At 40.5% G+C, this 12,440-nt stretch overlaps 1 protein-coding gene across 7 annotated transcripts in view; it reads right to left on the reverse strand.

Annotated features, from left to right (window-relative positions):
- Positions 1-12,440, reverse strand: part of myo16 (myosin XVI) — a 102,007-nt gene that overhangs the window by 78,359 nt on the left and 11,208 nt on the right. For 4 of the 7 annotated variants that reach the window (XR_006844640.1, XR_006844639.1, XM_046403287.1 and 1 more), the window contains exon 1: positions 4,436-4,886. The exons of the other annotated variants lie outside the window; for them this stretch is intronic. Coding sequence is in view for 2 of the 4 variants with exons in the window: in XM_046403287.1 (XP_046259243.1) it covers positions 4,436-4,463 (28 nt within the window). In the remaining 2 variants the exon portion in view is untranslated. Of the gene's footprint in view, positions 1-4,435; positions 4,887-12,440 lie in introns of those variants that run through there. 7 annotated transcript variants of the gene reach the window in all.

A 12,440-nucleotide genomic window follows, 5' to 3' on the forward strand; every position in this document is an offset into this window, starting at 1 on the left:
CAGTGGGATTCCTTTGAAGTACTACATGTTATCCTCATGTTTCCCACAACTGTCAGTCTGTCTGTGTCCCACCATATCCATAGCGTGAGATGCACTAGTCTTTGAACTGGTACCAACATCCTGCAGGGAAAAACAATACAACAATAAAAGATGGCCTCAAAAGTCCTGTTTCTACTTTGTGTCTATTACATACAGTAAACTGCTTTCTCTCATTTGTAGGGCCAAGGTTTGTTTGGACAACCCCCCCCTCACCACCCCCCACCACACACACACACACACACACACACACCTCTTGCACAATACATCAGTGCCATCTGCTCTGGTTCTTTTGTGTTGAAGTCCCAGACTGGGGGACTTACACTGTTAATGCCAGGTGTCTGCCTCAACTGTATTTAATTGTAGGAACTTGGCTGCAGGTTGAGCAAACACATGCATAAGACACAAAGACACACTCAACTTACTGCCTTTAACAATGTCATGCCACTCCATCTCTCCACAGTCCATCTTCCACACAATCAGAATCAGAATCAGAAATACTTTATTGATCCCCGCTATTGCCTCCTTTCTTCTCCTCCTCTCACATATTTCTCCCCCTTCACCTTCCCTTTGCTCAGTCTATTTAAATATGTGACTTGCAGTAGTAGTACTTGTGGCATGTGCTCAGTCTGTGTCCATAGCAGAATCCATTGCTCAATACCACACCGATTGGTGCCACATGGACTCAGACCAAGGCGCATCACACTTTCTCAGTGGTTAACTGATTAATAATAAACTGTTGGCATCCCTAGCATGCGCACACACACACACACCAGGCAATCAGCCCAGGCCAGTACGTCAGCCTGGCAGCCAGAACTGAATATATTGTAAACAGGTGTAAATGGGGCTGTAACTATTGATCATTTTCACTATCAGACAGTTATTTTCTTAACTGGTTAATCTTTCACTCAATAAAATGCCAGAAAATAATGAAATTCTTATCAAAGATGAAATTATGTCTTGATCTTGCTTATTTTGTCTGTCTAAAACCCTAATGGATTATAAAATAGTAGCAAATTATTTTCTATAATTGAGTAATCAAGTAATATTTTAACACTTATTAAAAGAAAAAAATCTGGCAGAGCTCAGACCACAGGGATGATGACTGGTCTGATGATGATGATTTGTTTTGATTGATGGTTTAGTGGTAAACAGAGAGAGTACAAAAATGGCCCCTTCTTCTCTAAAATTTAGACAGTACTATGAGTGTCAGAAAGGAGCAGACCTCATAAAGCTCTGTCAGTTTTGCACAACACAAAATTTGGATATGGCAGTTTCCATCTTCACCTTGACTCCACGACTGTCATCTCTGTCTTGCTTTGGCTACTCATATCCTTCACACTCTCTTTCAACCTCATACATCATCTATTACACATGCATTCAAGGCTAGAGTCACATTAACCTATAAGCTCCCAGCACGAGACAGACATCATATAACATACACATACACATGTATTAAGGTATATACAGTATATAGTTGTTGGATATCCATTAGATTCAGCTGAACATCCGGAAGTAAAGTAACACTTTGTTGGTAAAGATATGTACATAAAGTGATAGAAAAGCACCACTAAATAAATAATGATGTCTGCTCACTGAGCTAAAAGGTTCACTTTAATCTGCACAGCAGCTCACATTTAGCCCTAAATGTTGTGACATGTAGTGACTACAAAATCTGACCCTCATGACTTGTCATAACCTGCTGTGTGTTGCTGTATCGACACAGCTGAATGTGTTGTTAATGTAAAATTATTGATCGGCATTTCAGATCATCCCCAGAAGTATTCCTTTGCCTTTCATTTATAGATCAAAACATCAAATCTGGCCAACGCTGACAGCAAAGATCAATAAAAAATTGCCTTCAGTCAATAAATACTTGAATTTCAATTTTTTCACATGAATTAATACTCAATTTTGTAAATTATTTTCAAATGTTATCCAAAAATGTCCAGTATAGTCAAATGAAAACAGTCACACAAAAATAATGCAGGTCTTTGTTATAATGTGATGACTGGATCAATGGCATGTGAATAAGAGCGGGAAAGGAGAGTAGGACTAGTCTAATGGAAAAAAGCGCTGAATGAATCAGAGAGAGACGGAGTGCACAGAAAGACAGAGAGACTGGGACAAAAAAAGCAGGAGCTTTCTTCTCCTGCCATCCCATCTGCAGGCTATCAGTTATTGATTGACTGTGGAATATCCCATGAAGGCTGCAGCTAATAACACTGTCAGCACTACAGGAGCTTGTAAATTAGACTAGAATATTATGCCTCTTGGTTGTATGCCTCTACCAACCAGTCAAGTTGCAGTTTACATTCATGTATGTCCAGACTCATATCACATATGCAGTTTATTAAGTGTATTTTTGTTAGAAGAAATTGACGTGATATTTATATTATATATAATATTGACATGAATGATTTCAGTGAATGGTTCCTAGAGTACAGAAATACAGAGTGCACAGAGTACAGGAGACAGGTAGAAAGCTTTGTCACATCACCTCAAGCTCAACATCAGTAAAGCCCATAAGCTTGTGGTTGGGCTACCTTTTAGGTATATTAGTGCGTAAGTGGCCAAGAAAACAACACAAAGTTGTAACCACGGCAGTAGATAATATATCAGATATGGTTGTGCAAAGCTGTAGAGAAGCTACAAATTCTAAAACGTGGTTGCTTCACAAATATCTTCATCCCAGCAGTACAAAAGCATCTATACAATCAGCACAGTTTCAAGGTGAGCACCCACGATTAGTGTCACCAATTCAGTACCCGACCTAAAGTGAAATATGGTCACAACCTGTCCTTCTGTTCCTGAGTAATGACTACGCTGCTTTCCTTTTCGTCCAACGCTTAGCGGATTGCTGACGTTCTCCGAACAGAGAGGATCTGAGTGAGGAACACACTGTACTGCATCTCGCAGTCAGCCTTGATGAAGTGACAGGTAGCTGTGATTTAACTTGACTTTGTGAGAGCTGTCCTGAAGTGGGTGGTGAGAGTTAGCCTGCATGCACTGACAAAGTCTTTTTCAGCATTTACTCACACTTCGATGGCTTAACGTACGTGGACTTAAGGTACCAAACTAACTCTCTGAACCCCTTGCTTTCTACCACACTGACCGGCAGCTTTTTGCCTCAGAGTGGCGCAAATCTACTGTGGTGCAGCGTAATGGTAGTACTACTACTAAACTGAAGAACAGCATCACACAGTTAACATTTGAGTTTGCTGACTTTCTCCCCTCAGCAAACTTTGGTTAGCACGGTAAACCTCAGACGGTTTAACCTCAGTCTGATGGTAGTGGAGTGTGTGTGTACGCAAATTAATTTACTGACCAGCATGCCTAAGAAATAGAGATATTCTCTGTGGTTAACTGGTGAATGTATAGTTATGCCACTGAGTAAGGGCCAGAAAACTGCTTTTGCTGAACGTCATGATGTCACAGTGAAGTTGACCATCATTTTATATTTTTTAGATATTTGCTTCATCATACAGAGTGAATGGTGAGACTGAGCGTATAAATGTTTGAGTTAACCATTTGTGGACATTTTTGCCAAACCTGAAGAAATTCCATTCCAGTCATGAGAAACCACATTCTCAAAGATAAGATGGACGGACAACCCAAAAACATAATGCATTCATGCCAGTGACAGACTCATTCCCATAAAAATAGCACACAAAGACATGCAAGTAGGCTGCAGGCTGCAGACACCATAAATTTGCAGGATTTAGACACATGTATGTAGTAAGAGAGATTTGCGGATGAGACTTGTTTCTCCTCTTTCATTTTCCCTCTTTCCTTCTTCACTTGCCTTTCTCTCTCTCCCTCATTCTTCCCTGAGTCGGTTCATCATTCTTTGCACCACTCGGCTGCATTCTTCATTATGTCACTCATCCCATCCTCACCTCCTTTCCATTTCCCAATCCTGCCATTCCCTTCCTCTCTCCTAACATTCCTCTAAATCACCCTCAGTTTCTCTCCATCCGCCCTTCTCTCTCTGAAATGACTCTCTCTCTCTGTCAGTCTGTCACTGTGTTATGAATACGCCAGACGCTCATGGGATCTGCATCTCTTTGGCTCTATTTCACTTTTCTCTCCCTCTGCCACTACCTGCCGCATTCACTGGTCAACTTCACACATCTGCAGCAGCTCTCTGCAGCAAACTCACACACCCACTCAGTGCACACACACACACACACACACAGAAATACCCATTTGAAGTTTAGATTGTGCCATTGCGCCCAGCAGTTGACCAGAATCGTTGCATGTAAACTCATACAGTATATGACACCCTGCATATATAGTAGGTGCTAATCCAACAGACACACACCCATGGTATACACAAATACACTTTGCACACACACACTTGCATGCACAGATAAAGAGATGGTGAATGGCTACTTACAGCATTTGATGAAATGGTAGTGAGACATTTTGTGAGTAAGTCAGACTGTCCGTCAGTCAGGTAGAATGGCTGGTAGGCAGGCAGAGAGGTAGGCAGGGAGTCAGTAAGTCTGGCAGTAGCTACAGGTTCCAGCAAAACTAACTAATGCAGAGCTCGTAACCCAGCAGGGTTCATTATTAATCTGGCTCCCTGCATGCAATGCAAACTCCGATCCCCTTTCTGCATTATTCACCAGCAGCAGTAGCTCCGGTTGCAGCTCGTGCAGTATCTACATGCGCACGCAGACTCACATACACTCACATTCACTCACACACACACTCACACAAGACATTCACTCCCCTGATCAGCCCGTTAGCAAGAGGAGCTGCGGCTGTTTCTAGCACTCTGCGCCTACAGCCAGATAACCACCGCACAACGTCTTCTCAGCCATGACCGACGCACGTGCTCCCCTCGCGTCATTGACTGACAGCCGGCTCAGCCCACCTCCCGATCAACACACCCCCAATGACGCAATGCTCTTCACCTCCTTACACACCCCCCTCCGGATCTCCATCTATCACACACACACACACACACCGATGCACACCTCTTTGGACTGTCCTCTACCATCTCATCCAAAAGAACAAAAAACGAGATGGGGGGTTAATTGTGCCTCCCTTTACCATTGATACAAAAGGGAGGGAGAGAGCGATAAAGAAAGAGAGCAAGGGAGGTGACTGGAGAAAACAGAAGGATAGAGATAGGAATGGAAAATGGAGGAAATGGAGATACAGCAGGGGGAGCAAGAGAAAGAAAAATAAGCAAGAGATGGCAAGAGACAAGGAGGGAGAGAGAGAGAGAGAGAGAGAGAGAGAGAGAGAGAGAGAGAGAGAGAGAGAGAGAGAGAGAGTGTTAAACTGGATAGAAGGGCAGTTAGAGAAAGAAAGAGAAGCTGCTGCAGTGCGGCTTTTGGCGCGGTGATGGGTTAAGTGCTTATCAAGGGGCTTAAGCTGGCCACAAATTAACTACAGATATTTACTAGAATAATAGGACTTAAGACTGGCACATTAATACTCACCCTATCATGTCTTCATATAGCTCCAGCCTACAAACTCAGGTGGTCGGTTACGTAGGTAAGTGATGCAACATGCAGTATATGCTTATAGTGTCAGTGTGTCTGTGGGGCAGTCTGTATGACTTTGTGCTTTAAGACTGATTTGCACACATGAAAACATAAGCTTTGAAACAAAAATGGGATTTGCACAGGGTTTGAACAAGAGGTAGGAGAAATAAGCTGGGAAAAACAGCAGGCTAAAGTGAAAACGATAAAATGAGATAGCAAGAAAGACTAGAGATGCACACACACACACACACAATGTGGATGTGTGTAAAACAGCTTAACAGGGTGTGCAGTGTGTGACTAAAGCAGGATTGTGACACACATTTTAGAAATCTGTGCCACGGTTCACCCACATCTGCTGTTCATATAGCATGCTGCATTCAGGTTTGGAGCTGTTATCTCACATTCCTGTCAATCATGGCAATGCATACGTGGGATAAAAGAATGTGAGAAGCAGGTGAGGTTCATTTTGGGAGGGTACTGAATGGAAAGGAGTGGCAGAGCAAGCTTGAAAAAGGAAGGCAGAGACTGGGAGATGGGTGTGTGTGTCAGACTGAATGCTTGAGTAATTCCTGTCATAGGAAATCAGGTCACAGAGGCAACTCGCTGCATCTTCCCTTGCCAGAACAACTACTCCGACATATACCTGAGTAAAATAAGATGACTACTTAAAAAAATTCACATGCACACACAGAAAAACACACACATTCACACCTATGCTGCCCTTGCTAGTTGAGTAGCATATTATTTTTGGTTAAGGACAACGCAATGACTACCCCATTAACACTTTACCCATGACATCCAGACCTCACAGCAGTAGATCTGACAACAAAATGTCATGCTTTACCATCCAAATGTCGTGAAGCATTAATGGCTCACGTGAAATCTTGCCATCTGCGCCTGCAGCGATACAGACATGAAACATGCTGTATCAGACAGCAGTGATGTGCTGGAACACTGGGACGAAAGGTAAAACAAGGTCTTTAATGTGAGACATCATGCTAGAGGGCAAATAAACTCATCTCCAGTGGAATGACAACAGGATAGTCTGTTGGAACAGCATCGTCATAATTTCTACTTTTCTGCAGCTACAATTAGGTCAAGCACCCGAGGAAGGAGGCACACAGAACAGCACAGAGACAGTGAAGAAAATACAGATAACAGAGAGAAGGGTTTCGTTTACAAAAACAGATATTTAAATTTCTGTTAAAAATGCAGCAATTACTGCTAAAATGAGTTTTTATAAATACAGGTAAAGAGAAAGTTGACTGTCCAAAATAACAACCCCAACTGACAATTCACACACTTATTTCTCAGTGTGTTTACTCCATTTTCTAGATGTGTGCAAAAACATCCATCTGTACATGGTTGCATTAGAATTAATATTATGAATGGCAACATGTATTGTAGAGACTGAGACCTCCCTGTTTCCAAACAGCACTGACAAACTCTCATTATAGCAGCTTTTGTCCCACAGGAAGTGACAAATGTCATTCTCTTTGACACAGCTGTCATTCTGCCATCATCACCCTCAGGTGTCAATCAATACTACGAGGATGTTACCACCATGATTTCTATGGTTACCACCCTAGAGTGTGTGCATCTGCTTGTATGCAATCTGACATTAATAATGCGGGATATCCATGTTCCCAATTACAACAAAGCCAAAGGCACTTGAAGATTTTGGGGGTGATGCATTATATATGAAAAGAGGTCTCTTTGGATTCATTATTCAGCATGTGTGATATATTTACACAAATAAATATTTATTTTAACAACCAAATTTAAAAATTTTGAATACTATTTGCATGTATTATGGACAACTTAATGTTCCCATGTAAATAAAGACATTGTGTACTGGGTAGAAAATGTGCACTTGCATCCACATACATGACAGAGCTTTTCCACCAAGCAGTAGAGCAGTTAGCAGGAAAAAGAACCCCTCAAGTCCCAATGGACCACTAGACTATATAATAACAAAGCGTGCACACACACACACACACACACACACACAGACAGAGAGAGAGAGAGAGAGAGCGAGAGAGAGAGCACCATTCAGGTTAATGTGGTACCTTTCTATTCACTAGATTACGTTATCTCACTTGCCTCCTTCTATCTCTGTCTTAAATCCTCTCCTCCATAAGCTGCTATTAGTCTATTAATCAATTAGTGTTTCAAAAGCTAGTTAGTGATGAGTGATTATTTTCATAATCAATAAACTATTATTATTATTTGTTATTTTAAACATTTCCTGGTTCCAGCTTCTTAACTGTGATCTTCATTTATGACAGAGTGATAGAGTTTTGTGGTTTTGGATTGTTGGTTGGACAAAAGCAAACTGAAGATGTCACTTTGGGCTCTGAAAATGTGAAGAGAATTTTTCTACATTAATTCACTAATCAGTCAGTCTTATGAACAATCAGCTGATTAATCATTAATGAAAATAAGCATTAGTTGCTGCCTTTGGTCAAAGTAATTTAATCGTGTAACCACTTCTTAGCAGCATTCATATTTAGTTTTTAGTGATTTTAGGGGGACGACACCACATCATGTTGTTTTTATTTAAATACACCTTCAATTTTATATTTTTATTTACTCCGTGTATTTAAAATCTGCTGCAGTACAAAGTGCTGTGATTGCTTAGCTGAGGTGACAGTTTGTGTTTTTTCTCACTACACTAGGTTTAATTGTTACATTGCCAAGCTCTGCTGTTGTTTTTTGTTAATTATGTATTTAAAACACCTAAGCTGAGAATATTCTTATTATTGTCATTATGGCCTCTTCCTTCTGTAACATTACCATAATACACACAAACACACTGTCAGCATTTATTTTACCATGTTTTCAGCCACTTGATTACTGTTTCCAAGGATTAGTTAAACCAAACTCTTTGTTGGAATATGTAATAACTAGGTTTTGTTGTGAGCAGCCATGCATTAACAAGGGTGTTGACATACGGTCTACATGCCGAGTTACACCCTGGTGGATATTTGCTCGCTACTGAGGAAGGGAGAGATGAAAAAGTTTGAAAACTAAATGTGAGTATGCAATATTTATGACAAAATGCAGCTGAAGTGGTAGTATAAAAACTGAACAAATATCTTGTGGCAATGCACACACCAGCAACACTAAAATGGTGGCCGATTTAAAGCCGTGTCCTGTTTAACTGCTCAAGTGTCCTGTGTATTTAATCTAATGTCTGTGCAGTAGAGCTTGACTGGCCCTCTGACTGCTGTGCGCTACTGATGTCATGCTGGTTTTCTTGACATGCTGTTGAGGTTTTGGGAGTGACGTACTGACGTGGTTTGAAACCAACTGTTGCTCCACCGATTTGTTACACAAGATTACAAGGTTGCTTTCCTTTCTTTTCTTAAGCACTAGTGATTTATAGCTTAATTTAACATCTGTAAATATCATTTGTAAATTGTGTTATAGTTTCCGCCTACACTGGATGCACATTAAAGCACATATCCATCTGTATAGGATGTTCATAGTACTTAGAAACCCTGTATATATGACAACAATCTGTATATCATGTTTATAATATACCTGTAGCATAGACACCTGTACATACTGTAAATTATTGTATACCTGGCACTTTTTATGGCTTATTGCACTTCTGGTTAGATGACAAACTGCGTTTTGTTGCATTGTACTTGTACATGTGTAATGACAATAAAGTTGAATCTAATCTAATCTAATCTTAAACAGTGTTTTACAAGGGTATGTATGTTTGTACATACATGTTATTTGTTTTAATATAAAAATAAAGCATTTCATATGTTTTTTGCTTCAGCTATGACAATGACAAATGTAGTAACTTATTTATATTTCCTCCTGGGTGTCCTATCCAACATTTAATAACTGATTCATAAATAAATAAACAAGTTCTTCCATCCACACTTTGCTCCGAAATCTATCTGCTGACAACTTCATTGACTCGGGAGGGATTCATGAGAAGACAGTATGCACAAATAGAAGCTTATAGAAGCTTATAGAAAACGCACAAAACACAAACACTGACTTAAACAGAAGACAGAAGCAAAACTTTAAAGTAGTCTTTCATCGTTCATGCAGATTACACTCATCTAACTTTCCGCCCATATTCTTGACTGTCTCTGCATAAATAACGTGAAGAATATAAAGAAATTTGCAACATTGCAACACAAGAAAAGTCTGGCATGGATAATTTAATCCCATTCATCAGAAATCAGTGATTGACTACAAATACAGTACATCTTGTGCACGTGTGAAATCTTTTTATATTCTGCATATTTAGCCTGGATTTTATCGTAATCCAAACATTTTTCCTCCAAATCAGCCGCTCAGCCCTGTTTTAAACTGAACAGCGGGGATTACTATTTAATATTCCTAATACCAGTTAATAGCCTCGCACCACCATTGGTCAGTTCCCTGGTGGATCGCTGCCTGCAAGGGAAGGATTTAAATGCTTCCCTGCATGATGCTGCAGAGCAGTAAGAATCTCCACTGAATCAAACAGAGGTTCATGCCTTGCTCAAGTCGACATAAACTGTAATTGTTCTGCATTATGCAGAACATTTGCAGGCAGACAGACTCACGAACAACTTATTTCACTTGGAACAGCATAAGTTTATGAAGTTCTTTCCTACTTATGAATCCAGAAAAAGAAATAATGCAACATTCACCCTGCTGTAGTCAATAGCTCCTCCATATACAACTGTGCCAGTCACAGCATGAATAAGTGCAAAACACATTAAATGCATCGATGTATAATCCGTGCTGGACAAAAGGTGGACACATAACAGTAAGTACGGCATCAATATAAAAACCACTCACACTATCCATCTGTACAAAGAAGATATGCGAGTTTTGCCAGTGTGGTTCAGTCATTTACAAGCCAAGTGTTGCTTTCAACAGCTCATAGTCGCTGATCGAACAGCTGCAAGGTGACACATTTCCTCCCCTGACACATGACGGGCAAGGTTAATTCTGCTCCATTCATTTTAAATGGAGTAAGAATGAACAAGCAGCCCTTGTGACACTAAGTTTAATACACTAAAACTCTGTACTGGTACACGATGTCCAACAGTGACTAGGGCTGTATTTGGCTACAGACAGAAGTGAACCTGCACAGATCAAATATTATCATACTCTTGGTTACTTATGCTTTGATTTAAATCATTATTTTGCCAGTTGCAGACTGTATTTTATTTAGGCAATGTCGTTGTCTGGCAAAACTATTCTGTTGAAATAAAATCACTCAAAACTTCATGCATAATAATGGTAATAGCGCTGAGAAATATCAAACGACATTCTGCTCTACAGTTCTTTTTCCTGCCTATCAGAAAACACCACTGTAAATAAAGTATTATACTCGTTCCTTCTGAACCAAGACCTCATCCACCAGGTGTGACAAGACAGGCAATCTGCTTTGCTGCTGCCTGCCCATCATGTGTCACAAGCCTATTATTCTGTCATTCGGCTACAGTCATGACAGACTTGTTGTGCACGACAAACACTTGCTGTTAGGCAGATGAGTCACCTCTAGCTAGATAATCATCAAGTGTAATTCCTTCACCTTGGAAGACTGTTATCCAAAATGAGTGAGTTTATGTAATTTCACAGGTCAAGAGTCAACAGCTCGAGGGAAGGAGTTGAGCAAAGGACAGGCTAACTTCTGTAGCATCTTCCAGTCAGGAGATTGCTACAAATGAGTCACTGGTGGACTTATTCAACTCATTAGGGGAGAAAGAAAATGATGGAATCCGGAGCAAGGGGGAGGAAGGGGAAACAAATCTGTCACAATCAGGGCATTTTGACAGACAAAGAAGTAAATTAGTCGATGACAAAGGCAGGGAAGAGCTATAACTACTAATAACTTGCAATCCAGTTCCTCTTTCCTCATTCTCATGCCAAAGGGCTCACTTTCTGCCTATAATTATGTTTCTGCTTCTCTCCCTAAATCACCTCTCCTCCACTCGTCAGCCCAGAAATCCCTCAAACTGGAAGCGAGTGCTTTGCTTTGCTTTCCCTGCCTTTGTCTATCCTTTATTAGACTCTCCCCAAGCTCCTAGCTCCAAGCAGCTGGCACAATGGACAACATGGGAACATAAAGGATGGCTCCAAGCTTCAGCCAGAGACAATCAATAACCAGACAAACAAAAGAGTTGCGCAGTCCTGCACGGGAGAACTAAAGCAGCACTCTGCGCAGAGGCGGCGTCCTCCTGTTACCTTGTTCTTTTCTCGACTGACTAAGAGCGAAAACCATGACCGCTGCCTGACACACACTGTATTAGTGACTCACAGTGAACTAACAGAGCCATGAACAGTTGCATCTAACTCCTACACATCATATCTATTCCACTTCTGTTATCATTCTACACTCACAGCTGCTTAATTCCAAGTACCTAAGACACTGTGCTATGTGAACAAGTGTGCACAACATACACACAGTACTGTGCACACACTCCTAAACATGCCCGATTATACTCAATCAGCTGTTTGTTCTTTGCAAAGCTGAGATACTTGCTGAAGCAAGATAAAGAGCCATACAAAATGTTAGACAGAGAAAAGAAAGTAAGGAGAGAGTCAAGGGGAAAGACTACACTACATAATTATCAGCGTAATAATACTAAATAGGTTTGAGTACAATAGACTGCAAAATGTATAGTTTCAGCATCAACATCACAAATTTCCCATGTGCAATGGTCACACTGCAGGACACACAATGTCAAGTAAGGCAAGTTATCTCAAACACAACATGCAACAACTTTTGTGTTGCTTGATACAAAAGGAAAACTAGTAGGGTCCTCATTTTCCATAACTAATCTGCACGACAGGTCCATTAAAATTTTAGGCCTGTTTATATTCTACAGTGTAAATTAAGTTTACTTTTTCACATTGTTAGAAATGGTAGATTACATG

Source organism: Scatophagus argus, chromosome 11, assembly GCF_020382885.2.
Source record: "Scatophagus argus isolate fScaArg1 chromosome 11, fScaArg1.pri, whole genome shotgun sequence".
NCBI lineage: Eukaryota > Metazoa > Chordata > Actinopteri > Scatophagidae > Scatophagus > Scatophagus argus.